The sequence below is a fragment of the Saccoglossus kowalevskii genome, chromosome 19, assembly GCF_978046115.1.
Source record: "Saccoglossus kowalevskii chromosome 19, keSacKowa6.1, whole genome shotgun sequence".
Classification (NCBI taxonomy): Eukaryota; Metazoa; Hemichordata; class Enteropneusta; family Harrimaniidae; genus Saccoglossus; species Saccoglossus kowalevskii.
Window position 1 is genome coordinate 24,673,061 of NC_140659.1, and position 13,357 is coordinate 24,686,417.

The 13,357-nt window shown below is 36.6% G+C and overlaps 1 protein-coding gene across 1 annotated transcript; it reads left to right on the forward strand.

Moving 5' to 3' along the window:
• Positions 1-5,125: 5,125 nt before the first annotated feature.
• On the forward strand, positions 5,126-12,649 carry LOC100374610 (S-crystallin 4-like). The gene is made up of 5 exons (XM_002731440.4): positions 5,126-5,483; positions 9,787-9,879; positions 10,056-10,171; positions 11,738-11,848; positions 12,351-12,649. Exons 1-5 carry the CDS (start codon positions 5,345-5,347, stop codon positions 12,513-12,515), a joined length of 624 nt encoding a protein of 207 aa, XP_002731486.2. The 5' UTR covers positions 5,126-5,344; the 3' UTR covers positions 12,516-12,649.
• The last annotated feature ends 708 nt before the right edge of the window (positions 12,650-13,357 follow it).

Here is a 13,357-nt window from a genome sequence, read left to right on the forward strand (position 1 = left end):
CTAAAACGAAGAAACATGCACATTTTTTTAATGTTCAACCTTTCGATACAATAATGCTACATGCGATTATTTAAATAAAGTGAATTGGTAACGTCACAGCTGTGGCACTGTGCCATGATGAGTCTACAACATTGGCTACCCATTTCAATACATTGTGTGGCGGCTAGATGACATAAGCACTAAGTCAATATACCAGCATGAGTCAGACAAAATAGATTTTTGCAACTGGTATGCTATATCAGCCCGGGTTACTGGGGTTAAGTCATGTGAGGGAACGGTTCAATATGAGAGACATGTTATTTACGAAGCTTTTTGTAGGTGTAACGAATACATTGTAGGTAATATCCGATGGGAGCAATTCAAGTCATTCGAACAAGCAATTTCCAAAATAACTTACTCGACCAACCAACGCGTTATATAATCATGAAGTAGTGGGGTGAGACCGTGAGAGATGTTGAATTGTTCGAGTTACGGACATCGAGTTACGAACATCGAGTTACGAAAAAATAGAGTTAAAAAAATGACCACGCCCATATTTTAGAAAACACGTCCACTTTTGCGAAACCACACCCAGATTGTAACTCGATGTTGTTAACAGAACTTCGAGTTATGGGCAACATATATTTTTTGTTTTGTTTAACATAGTATTTTTCCTGTAATTCGAAGCTCAAACTGTTTTATTTAACATGCTACAAAACACTTGAAAATCTTCAGGACCACTGAACACGTTGATCTGAAATTTGATTTTTAGCATCTATGTATAATGCTTATTCGAGTTTGCGGAGCTCTTTGCGATTGGTCATTTTTTCGTATAAGGAATTATTTACGCGAAACTCTGCAAGTCTATTTCCAACAAAACAGTCGTGGCAGTAATACACATCATGCATTTATAAATCCAATGAAATTGTCATTTTTCTGGATAACTCAAAACAAACTAAATCAAACTGCTTGCAGGATTACAACATGAAAATGAACCAGGCTGGGTTTTAATTTATGTCATTGGAGAACTTTTCATTTTTAATTTTTGTCTTAGATTTGTAAGACTTGGGACTGATGAACTAGGTCACTGAAGAGACAGGTTGCACGCAGCAACGTTATATCCGCCATTCTCATAAAGTCAAGCACATCACGGCGTACAGCACGCCATGCTGACTCGTAATGTCTCAGCTTAAAAGTCATGTCCTAAGCCGTTCCAGGGGCATTTCATTGAGATAAATCAATGTAGGCCAACCTAGACTAAATGGTACGGCCATAACCACAATCCGAGGCCATGTTGACAACCAGACAAATATTTCACGTATATGTTTAAAAATGTTGCAAATATTTTGTTCTAAACCATTCATGATAGGTCTATTAGATAATGAATTCGCTTGGTAGATAATGCGTAAATCACTCAATGGCCTTGCCTTCCTTTTAGGGACAACAGTGTGGTCAACATTCTCATTGATCATCAATTGTTGATACGATGTATTTTGTCAGAACTGTCATGAACTAACCCATGTCGTGTGTACATAGCATTTAGCGTACATAGTACAAGGTGTAGTGTATTGACTCCACATGTGAAAGATATTGATAGGAAAAGCTTCATGTCTGGTTTATGTTATTCGTGACATGTGAACTAATCTTCTAGGTATTTTGGTAGGTAGATATTTAGACATGTGTTCTATGATTCAATTCAAGATGACCTAATGGCGGTCACTGTCTTTAGTGCTATAAATTCATCAAAAACTAACAGTTCTGTTATTCTGGAGCCGATCTCGTTCATGCATGGGCATATTTTTTGAAAAATTGGTATGTCCATCAAATATAATGCGTCCTTGCGTTTTTATAAATTAGAACGATACAAACACTATTTTTAAACCACAAATTCAATAAAAACAATGTCTGTGTCTTTTTGACCCCAAACAACAATTTCGAAAGGTCTTTTACACTGCATTGATTTATAAACACCGTACAAAAATGAGTCATGCATTTGTTTACCAAATTTACATAAACTGTTTCATGCGTCACCTTATAAGACTCTGTCCCAGTGGGTAATTGGATATGGAGGTCGCATTTTACAGCAGGACGCCAACCACCAATACCTCGAATGCAACGAAGCTGCTACATCCTACGGGACTGCTAAACACACTGTCAGTCACGTATAAATTTACACAAAATAACAAGACATGAATGGCACAGTCCCTTCCCCGTCACTTGATAATAAAATATTGTTAAAGAAGTACTACATGGACTATTCAATACTTCCATTGTCTCGAATCCCAGAGTACACAAGTGCAACAAAACTATTTGTCAAACACATATTTGCTTAAGGAACTGCACTCATAAATCTGAGTAAAACTTGATGTATCTTCTTTGCCTCCTTTTTAATTCAGGTTATTGTACCACCACTAAGCACCATATTCATCCTCACATTGTACAAATACCATTTTTTAGTAACACAGTATGGTTTATTATTTAAAATATATTCATTGTACATACAGCAGAATCTGTTATTTTTTCCTGTAAATAATTAGCTATGTTTTCTGAGCAAGTAATAATTAAGGAAAAAGGTATCTCAATGGAGTAGTAACAATAATTGTTTTAAGTCTTCTTTATGCAGTGATATTACTAAATTTCAATCAATATCGAAGGGTATAAAATACTGTAAATTAATTCTCACTGCTAGAAATGTTCAGGATTATATGGCATATGCTATGACATGTCGTATGACCCCCCCCCCCCAGAAAATTTCTCACTGCTACGAAATTCCGCAATTTTCAGACTCATGTAATTCACGAAAATTGCGTATTATGTATTATACAAAGCACATATATAACATACGGGAACATTAAAAAAATGTATAACTTTGACAATAACAGAGATATCTTCACCAAATGAACAAATTTGAAAGAGGACCCGTCCATGGGTTTACGTTATGACTCTCAAAGAAATCTAGCAGGCGGTATTGGAGTCAAAGTCAAAAGAAGAAGAAGACGTCAAGAATATGCAAAAATAAGCAAAAAAACAAACAAAAATATTGATTTAAATAGACACAAGTCTAGCCTAGTCCATGTCAAGAACATTCATGCCAAATGTCAATTTTTGACCTAAATTGACAAACATATTCCCTAAATTTGAATGTAATGTGATGGGATGTCATGAAATAAACAAATCTTACTGAGGGCCACCCCAGTTTGGTGTGCTATAAAAAGCAAAGTGATCTAGCTTACGGATGCGTCTGAAACAGGGACTAAAAACCTTCCGTTGACCTTCCTTATTTCTACTAGCTAAGCACTTTTATATAACGACTGAATAATTGAATAGACTGCCATTATACCATTTTATGTTACTTTTACTGACAGTTAAATGATGTAATTCCAATCACTATTTCGAACTTATCTTATGTTACGGCGTATTTCGGCGAGTACACTGACATTATAACTGTTTAACCTTGCATCTGGCGTTTGTAAAGCAATGAACCTAAGAAGACGTCGCTGCCTATTTTAGTTCCATAGTTACCACATCGGGTTACGACATACTAAAACGACAGACATGTTGTTTTGCTAACTTATTGCAGACGCAAATGTTGTTACCGTAATAATTATCTCTTTTGTGTGTGAGTTCGCCCCCAGCGTTGCTAACAATATTTCATTCACCGTCCTCCGTAGCGTTACACTTTACTGAATGCGTTTCGAGTATTTAGTTATATGTCCACTGACATGAATTTATTTCTTCCATGTGGCGCCCGCACGAAATTTTGCATGGGGGGGGGGGCGAGATCTTCTCACCAGAAAAAAATTGAAATCTAGATCCTCTGAAACACTATTTACAGTACAGTAAATTATGACCCATTATTACTTTCAAGTACGTCTTATCACAGCAACGTAATTTGGGTATCTTTTTAGATATGGAAAAATAATGTAATGTACATTTAAATCATATTTGCCAGCCAAGTTTATTCGGTCATCGCCTCACTACTACACAGATGCAAAATAGTAGCCAAGGTATATTTAAGTGCGCCCTCTCTGGCAATACTAAAAATATTTTACGAATAAAATTGACAACTGACAGTACAAGATTTTCTTCCAAAAAATTAAGCTGATTTAGTTGCAATCTGTTACTTGATGGAAAAAATAAAACTACATAGATTAACTCAATTTATTCATTTTCCCATTTTTCACTATACCACACTTAGGAAACAGTTCTGTGAATTACGAGTACTGTGAATTACGAACCCGTGAAATGCGTGGTGATATTTGTGTGCATCATGCAAGCTGTATGCTCTCAGTATAATATAAACAGTCACACGTTTGAAATCATTTTACTTGCATTCACGGTACGTCTCTGGGGTATGAACTGCGAACGGATAGGCTTTCAATATTTTGTACAGACCGACCCATGTTTGAGGGAGAGGCCGTGCCGTGCTCCGTGCTATACGTAGGAGAAAAGGGGAAAAAAGTCGATCTCTACCTGATAGATGCTAAGGACCGAAACTCGGTACGTGCCGGGATTTGCTGTCTAAACGCGCGTGTTGTTTTCCATGTTTATATTAGGTCGAATAACAGATCGACGAATGAGGGCGTGATTTCGGCAAGAGCTGAGTCGGTCCCAACTCACGTGAAAGCAACTGCTGTAATGCTGCCAACACAACCAACAATTGTATAACGTAATAACGTAAACAATAAAATGAATAGTTATCTCGAAATAGCAAATCAGTGTATAGAGGATGCCAATTTTAGTAGTGGAATAAACCTCTTTTTATCCAAGCTTGTCATATATATTTTCACTGCCAACAACACTGGGTTCAGCACATTCCAAGGTACTTCACAATCACCATGTCACTGAGACACCATTTTGCCACCATGGCACCGGTGGGGGGGGGGGGTATATGTATGTATATCAAATTCTGCTGACAGAGCTACTCAGTGACTGTATCAGCTGTCTAAAAATAAACATGTGCAATGAGTTTAAGCCGTGACATCATGTATTCAAATAAGAAGCCAATGTTGCTGAGTCATGATGATACAGTGATACAAAGTTGTTAATTCACTTTCTTTAAAGACATTCTGTTTCAGTTTGCATAATTGTACCGTAATATAAAACAGTGAATACAATTGGCATGCATTCTCGTTGTAGTTCAAATCTGTGTCGTTCAGACGAAACACGGTCACGGTCAGTGACCTCAACATGGACTATTTCAGTTACCTGACTAATTGCATCACGTGATCAACCTGTTTGAACTCAGTTGTCACAGCTGGCTTACTCATTCAGTCACTGGCGTAGCTATATAACTCCTGGTGTGGCGCATTGGTATCATAATCTAGCAAACTCGGTGTGCCCTAAACATTGTCGCGACGTAACCATGCCGACCTACAAGTTATACTATTTTAACAGTCGAGCTCTTGCAGAGCAGAGTCGAATGATATTTGCGTTAGCCGGCGTCGAGTACGAAGACATCCGATACACGCGAGAGGAATGGCCAGCAGCCAAAGAGTCGGGAAGTAAGTGGGCTATATGTATTTAAATCTCGATGCAGATACGCAGACTACTAAGCGGGTTTGTACAAAGGTCAACCACGTTGTGTCTGTCGAGGCCTTTTTCATTGGACATGCTACTACTCGGCAGAATATCAAACCTTTAGACTTCAGTGAAAACCAGCCGTCATGTGTACACAGCATTTAGTGTACATAGGTCAACATATAGTGTGTGCAATAAAGGACATCTGCATACACCATTCTTTGCAGAATGAGAAATTGATCGGGAAACGTCGAATTAGGTCTCAGTGTCTGGTCCAGTGACATGGTTACTAAACTTCTAGGTATACACATGTCAAGTCAAGTGGTGACGTGGCAGCTTATACCCAGCACTGTTCTGTTGAATAATCTAAATACGAAGTCGCCTTCTCAATTCTACCTTCTGTCTTTGACACACACTTATGCACAGCCATATCGTGTCGTTGTTTACAAACAAGCGTCTACCCGTGAGCCTTTGTGTTTTAGTATGGTTGTTATCGTCGCATAGAACCAATTCCCGCGCATGTACAGGCGACGACCCCTCCGCTTTAAATTGATATCCCAGATGTTATTTAGAACTGCACTATACCAATTAAGGTAGCGGGACTATTATTTGCATACTTGTTTTCATCTTCTAATTGTGACCAAATGACTACAAATAGACCCAGGAAAGTATATATTTTTAGAATCGCCAGACTTCAAGCTTTACAAAGGCATGTTTGCCATGTCCGTATCTGCATTCTACGCTGCGTTACTTAATCAAAAGTGAAACATTACTTTTTTTGTAAAAAAAAATAATTACGCATTTATGCTGGTGATAAGAAGTTTTTTTTTTCACTTTTCCTAGTTGTTCAATAGTCTGGTAAATTGAATGTGTCTGGTCAGTTTTATTCAAGCAACGCGTTTTAAAAAATAGTGTGCTGAATTTCAATTACTGTTTTAGTCGCATTGCCCCCAACTCAAACCACAACACATTGGTAAATAATCCATGAAATAGTTTGTCTGGACACATTCAAGTTCCTCTCATTGTAACCTTAGAGCTGTGAAAATTTGGTGTTAATCCGACGACAATAAGTATACGTTATTTTTTGTTAAAGACCTAGTATTTTGAAAAACATAAACTCATAGAAATCGTTGATGAAGTCACATCACAGATTTTTAAGCTTGTTTATCGGCACAAGCGATTTGTTTTCACATCAAGGTCTGTTTTAACATGTTGTAGGGGCATTCAAATGTATAAGGCTATTGGAAACCAAAAAATAAAGGAATGGAGTAGGTGTAATTCGATAAAATCGGGCAGATGAAAACACCAAAATCAATGATTTTTTTTCAGTGGCTGTGTGACCTTGTGTTTGACACATTCATATGCAAATGACTAATCTGTGAAATAAACAGGGGCGGAGACAAACCACTCAAATGTTTGGAAACACTCATTGTGTGTCAGATAGCTACTGATAACACATCCTAACATTGCTTTGTCTTGAGTATATCTTTGAAACTTATAGGCACACAGATTAAACCTGTGTTGTTGATTTGGGAAAACACTACTGAAGCTGCCTTGCTTCCCTTCAGAAAATCTATATTTTAACCAACTTACATGACATTCTAGGTTACGTTGACTTTATCAGATGAAAGTTTATAGTGCATTTCATCAATTAATAAACAAATGTGAAAATCGTAATTTTCAACGCAAATAATAGTCTCGCTACCTTAACTTCAACTGACGTATTTTGCATAATTCCTTCATATTTTCGACGCATTTTTTCTTTATTTTTGAAAAAAAAGTAGGTGGAGCTGATGATAAATACATTCTCTGTATCTCTGACATTCATGAGCCGATTATATTCAAACTTCACATATATATATAACATCATCATCATACATAAACACAAGTATTTGTTTAATGGCGGCCACTTTAGTGCTAACAATTCATCAAAATTAAGCATTTCTGCTATTCCGGAACCTGTCTCGGTCTTGCATGGACATATTTTATGCAAAATTGGTATGTCCATCAAATATAATGCGTCCTTGTGTTTGTATAAGTTAGAATACAAACACTATTATTTAAACCACAAATTCAATAAAAACAATGCGTCTTTTTGTTTGACGCCGAACAACAAGTTTGACAAGTCTTTTACACTGCATTAATTTAGATTCACCATACCAGAATGAATCATGCATTTCTTTACCTAATTTACATAAACTGCATCCCATAGTATGCGACCCATATAGTCAGCACTAGATCCGCTACACATGAATACAGAACGTCGCTAACCACAATACCTTAAATGCAACAAAGCAAATACTTTCGGCATGACTGCTAAACAGAGTTACGTATAAACCCAATACACAAATTAAATTAATAGAATACACGCAATTCACGTCCGTAAACTTCCTCAGTTCCGCTAGCTAAACTTACTGGCGAATCACTTTTTACCTTGCCCGTACCATCAAAGATGGAAGGGAAAGGTATATTAAGGGGAAAATTTTGTCCGGCGTTGTCGTTGTTGTTGTTGTCGTCGTCGTCGTTAATAATTGTTATTGTGTGCATAATAACTTTACTAATTCTATTCCAAACTTTATCAAACTTGGTCACCTTATTCATCAGTATAAAATCTTCCATGAGTTTGAACAACAGATGTCCTGTATTGAAAATATTATGCAAAAATTGAGAAAATCTGATAAAATATTTTGAGTGTTTCTACTTGACTGATCACTGGTGATACACATCAAAGGTCACTGATCTCAGTGGAAATATGCATTGTTGTATGTGTTCAATGAAGCAAATGATTTATGGGTTTCAAAACCAACTCATGGAGAGATTGCACAGTCTGATACACATTTGCAAACCTACCAATAAAATCTTTACAGAAAACAAGATGTCAGAAAATCAATATAAGCACTCCTATGAAATGAGTGTCTAACTTTGATCAAGATCTGAAGCTAATAGAAAATCTGTTTAGTTCAAAATTATCAAATCAAAAACAATACATAAAAAGTACATTAAAAGCAAAACATTTCATCTACATTTTAAAAAGAAAATTATTCTAAAATATATGTATTCTGTATTTGACAAACAGTTCATTCGACAAATGGAAACTCACAGGAATATGTTTCAGCTATTAGAACAGAATGATAGACTTTTTATAATACTAGTTTAAAAACGCACTTCAAAGATTGCAGTGTTTGAAGATGTAGATTCTCAGGAGGCAACAGTACTGTTGACTTCTCCCTCCACTGGACACCAACTAACTATTTAAGTTGATTTGCATTACAAAGCAGAGCTTGCAACATGATAGCTATTCATAAAGGGTGTGTTTTTTTACTTTTCATATAATACAGTAGTCACACAATGAGGCAGTTCATATTTGTCTCAGTGAATCATTAATTTTTGACAGACACCTGTACAAAATACTTGGACTAAAGCCAGCTAAAATGTTCTGTTATCTTGCATGTTTTATGAATCTATTCACATCTAAATGCAGCACTTTTTTTGCAATGAGACATTTGTTTTTATACTAAAATATCTGAATTACTTTGAATAAAGCTATAAAATTATGTCCCTTAAAATAATTAAACAAATAAGGCACCAATGTTTTTGTAAGATATTTACATCTTTTAGGGACATTCGGCAGACTGATTCCCCACTGTTGGTTCAACCCCAAAACTTGTTTGTATTCAAAATTAATTATGACAATGCATATTCATATTGAAATAAACTATGATAAAGGGAATTGTATTATATAACAAAGGGCAAGGTCACCAGAGTTCAACTATGTTATATTGTTCTAACGATTGAATAATTGAATAGACTGGTATCATAGCCTTGCATGTTATTTTTTGCTGACAGTTTAGTGATGTGATTCCAATCAATATTCGAACTTACTTTGGCCAGTATGCTGACATGACATAACTGTGGTTTTAACCTTGCATCCAGCGCTGGTAAAGCAACATAAGAAGACCACCCTGCCTATTTTAATTTCATAGTTACCACATCAGGTTACGACAAACTAAAACGGCAGACATGTTATTTGTATTGCCGGCGCAGAAACAACTATTGTTAATAATTATTTCTTTTAATTTTTCGGCTTCAGTTACCTAACTGATAGCTAATTTACGCTTGTGTAATATTCATGGTCACATTACATACGCCTGTGTGTAAGTTCGCCCTCAACATTGCCAACAATATCTCGTTTACCGCTCTCCATAACATGAAAGCGCCATAAAAGCGTTTCTCGTACTTATTTGTATGCCCACTTACATGTGATATTTTATTTTCTCCATGTAATAGAGTTTCCATTTGGCACGGTCCCGTGTCTAGAAGTGGACGGAGTGATGTTGGCCCAGTCAAGCGCTATTGCCCGTTACTTGGGCAACGAATTTGGTGAGTGTCAATGCAATACGCATGCTTGAAGTTTGATTTCAGTTTAACTATTCTACGTTCCAACAAAGTTCATGTATTTTTTTTATTCTGAGTTGTCTATACCAATTAAACCAAGTAATGTTACACACGACTCTGTAATCTCAACCCACTGTATGTTTACTACTTACGTCTTTCAGGATTTTCTGGGAAAAATAACTTGGAGAAAGCCAAAGTTGACATGATTATGGATGCCTTCGGGGATTTACTCAAAGTGGCAGGCAAATGGTATTTTGCAGCAGATGAAGATGCTAAGGTACCCCCCTAAAATAAAAACCATCCTGGATTTAATAAGTAATAGTGATATATATCGTGTTAGAATTTATTGTAGTGTTTTTTTTATAGTATTAAATGTTGGGATTATCGGTGGGGCGGCACAATTTCAAAACCTTCTCATGTTATTTATTATTTCAGCGACGTGTATATTAAAGCGCACTGTGGTCAAACTTAGTGAAAACGATGGCGAACATGACGCACTGTAACGACTATGCCACTTTAACGGTGTGATAATATTCAGAATATAGTTGAAATTGCTTTGTTTGCGTAATTAGCTATGATCATCTAAAACACAGTGATTGACTATTTCTTTCAATCACGTCTTAACGAAGCAGCGTAATTTTGGTCTCCTTTTTAGATATTGCAAAATAATGTAATGTACATTTAAATAATATTTGCCAGCCAAGTTTATTCGGTCACCCCTTCTCTACTACACAGAGGAGCCAACGTATATTCAAGTGCGCCCTCTCTGGCAATATTAGAGATATTTTCTTCAAAACATTTTCCAGCCAAATTGTTCGTTACAGAAGATTTTTTTCCCAGCCAGAAATTGACTAATTTGCAATCTGTTACTTAAATCTATTTATTTTTTTGCCAATTTTTCAGCTATGAAATACGCCACCGTGAAATGTGCGCTAATATCGATGTGCATAATGCAAGCTATATGCTCTTGGGATAATATAAACATAGATTTCAACCGTCAAGTGATAGTCTAAATAAGTAGTTTAACCAACTATAGTTTTTGTTCAGTACTAGGTTACATAACGAAGATAATCCTGGCAAGTGGGAACTGCGGAAAGGCCGCCAAAATGTGTCGTCGCGATCGGCTACACAACACTGCATTTTGTTTGACCAGTTGTTACGTGTTCAGTGCCTCCAATCAGACCTATGCCTTTTATCGAGGTAAAATACGCCGCGATTTCTCGGTAGAATCCAGCCTGGGGTCGTGGAGGACTGTGTTCACATTCGAGCTCGCGAAATCACGCGAATTGGATGATATATTTGAATTGGCTGTGTAATTAACACGATTACGGCCGCGCTAATAATGTTCAAAATAATTGTAATGTTATTTAAAGCGGCGGAGTCGTCACCTGCGCATGCGTCAGGTGGCCATAGCGTGTCATTCTTTACAAACAAGCGTTTACCCATGAACCTTTACGTTTTTAGCGTATGTTGTTAACGTCGCTCGGGACCCAATTCCCGCGCGTGCTCAGGTGAGGACCCTCCTGCTTTAAAAGCGCATTTGTGTTTACAGCTGTACTGTGTAATTAAACGTGTAATATGTATCAATATCCTGACGGTATGCTCTACACGTGCCGTATCGAAAACAAATAAAACAAAATAATTTGAAAATATAAGTTAACAATACTTTCAGCATAAAATGTTATGTGTAAAGTGGATTTTAACTTTATACATACCAAATCAATAATTGCACTTAATGCATGAAATTACGGTCCCAGTGAGACTTCGATTAGCATGCGACATTTACCCGATTCTAGCTAATAATATGGACAATAACTATTATACATGCCTTCTCCTGTTGTAGGCTGCCGCTGTCGAGGAGTACAACACTAAAACTTGCCCAGCAATTTATGGTGGATTAGAGAAAATTCTCGTCGCAAACAATGGAGGAGATGGATACTACGTGGGAAATGAGGTAAATGTAACCTTTTGCGTTACATTTATGCTATGTCGTATGGCCTTGAAATTACATGCTATCTATGATGGTTTGGGAGTCGATGTCGCATTGCAGAATGTCTTATGTGTACATATTATCTATACTAAGAATTGTACTCCCACATCAAATAGTATAAAGAAATGTAGACGGGTTTATACATGTTATACATCTGTAGCTGAAATCAATAACCAGGTCAACATTTTAAACTAATTCACAGTGAGTTTACCAAATAGGCGAGCGACGCATCAACATTAAAAAAAGGTTACTAACAAATATTATAAAGAAACCTTTCTTGCAAACTTACACTAGCAATGTATAGAAAGTCTGCTACACACACCTTGATGCATTCACACGTATACCAAGTGTTTAACAAGCAATATTTACACTTATCAGTATTATTATAAATATCATACAGCCAAGGTACGGCAACAATCCGTGGTATATACCAATACCCTAATATTGGACGTTTTCTCACTTGCAGGTGACTATAGCAGACATTGCTTTTGTCGTGACGTGGGAGATGACAAAGATGTTGAATCCCCAAATGTTGGACAGCTATCCAAAACAGAAGGCTTTGAAGGATCGAGTATTAGCATTGCCAAAGATTGCAGAGTGGGTGAAGAAGAGACCAGAAACTGAACATTAACTGTGTTTGACTGCATATCGTTAAGGGATCGTAGTGATGTCTTTGCATTAAAGATCAAACATATCCATAGTCTGGCATTCGTATTCGCAAGTAATGAATTTTGACGCTATTAAAGAAGAGCAATGATTCAATAATTCGAGTGTTATTGGCGTATAATTGTATATAAATGAGGACAATGCAATTTGTTTCTGTTCATAAAAAACTTCGTTTCTGATGCACTCCAAGGCGTGTAAGTAAGTAAGTACCAGGAATTAAGCGCATACACTACCTGCTCGTCTAGAGTAAGTAGAATCACCTATCAAGTAGAGAATCGGTCATCAAACACAGATAACATGGCACAGTACTGGGTAGATACACAATGGGCTAGGGTGAAAAAGTCCTGGGAATACTGAATGTAAACTGTACTATTTAAAAGATTTCCCTGATGAAATAGCTGCTCAATTAAGGAATTCCCCATATTTCGACACATACTATACTGGTAACAAGAGTAGGCGTTTTTGTAATATACCTTATGCACTCGTGTTGGCCCTAGATAGATGCGCTTATTAGTCCCTAATAGGACGCAACATTGCAATAATATACCTATTTTTTTCAAATACTGGCTAAAATTTAGTGTAAATAATTCCGACGGAAATGGATAAGAATAATGAAGTCATAGTACTTACAAAACAATAACAAAATTATTTCATGTTCGGCAAACAATAATGCATGTACGCGGTGTCAGTCGCAAACATGAAACATAAATTGTTCATGAAATATAATACGACAACATATCTAAGCACAATTTGGCAAGAAAAGTTCTAGTAAACCTGTTCCTCGATTAGATATATTTGTACTGTACT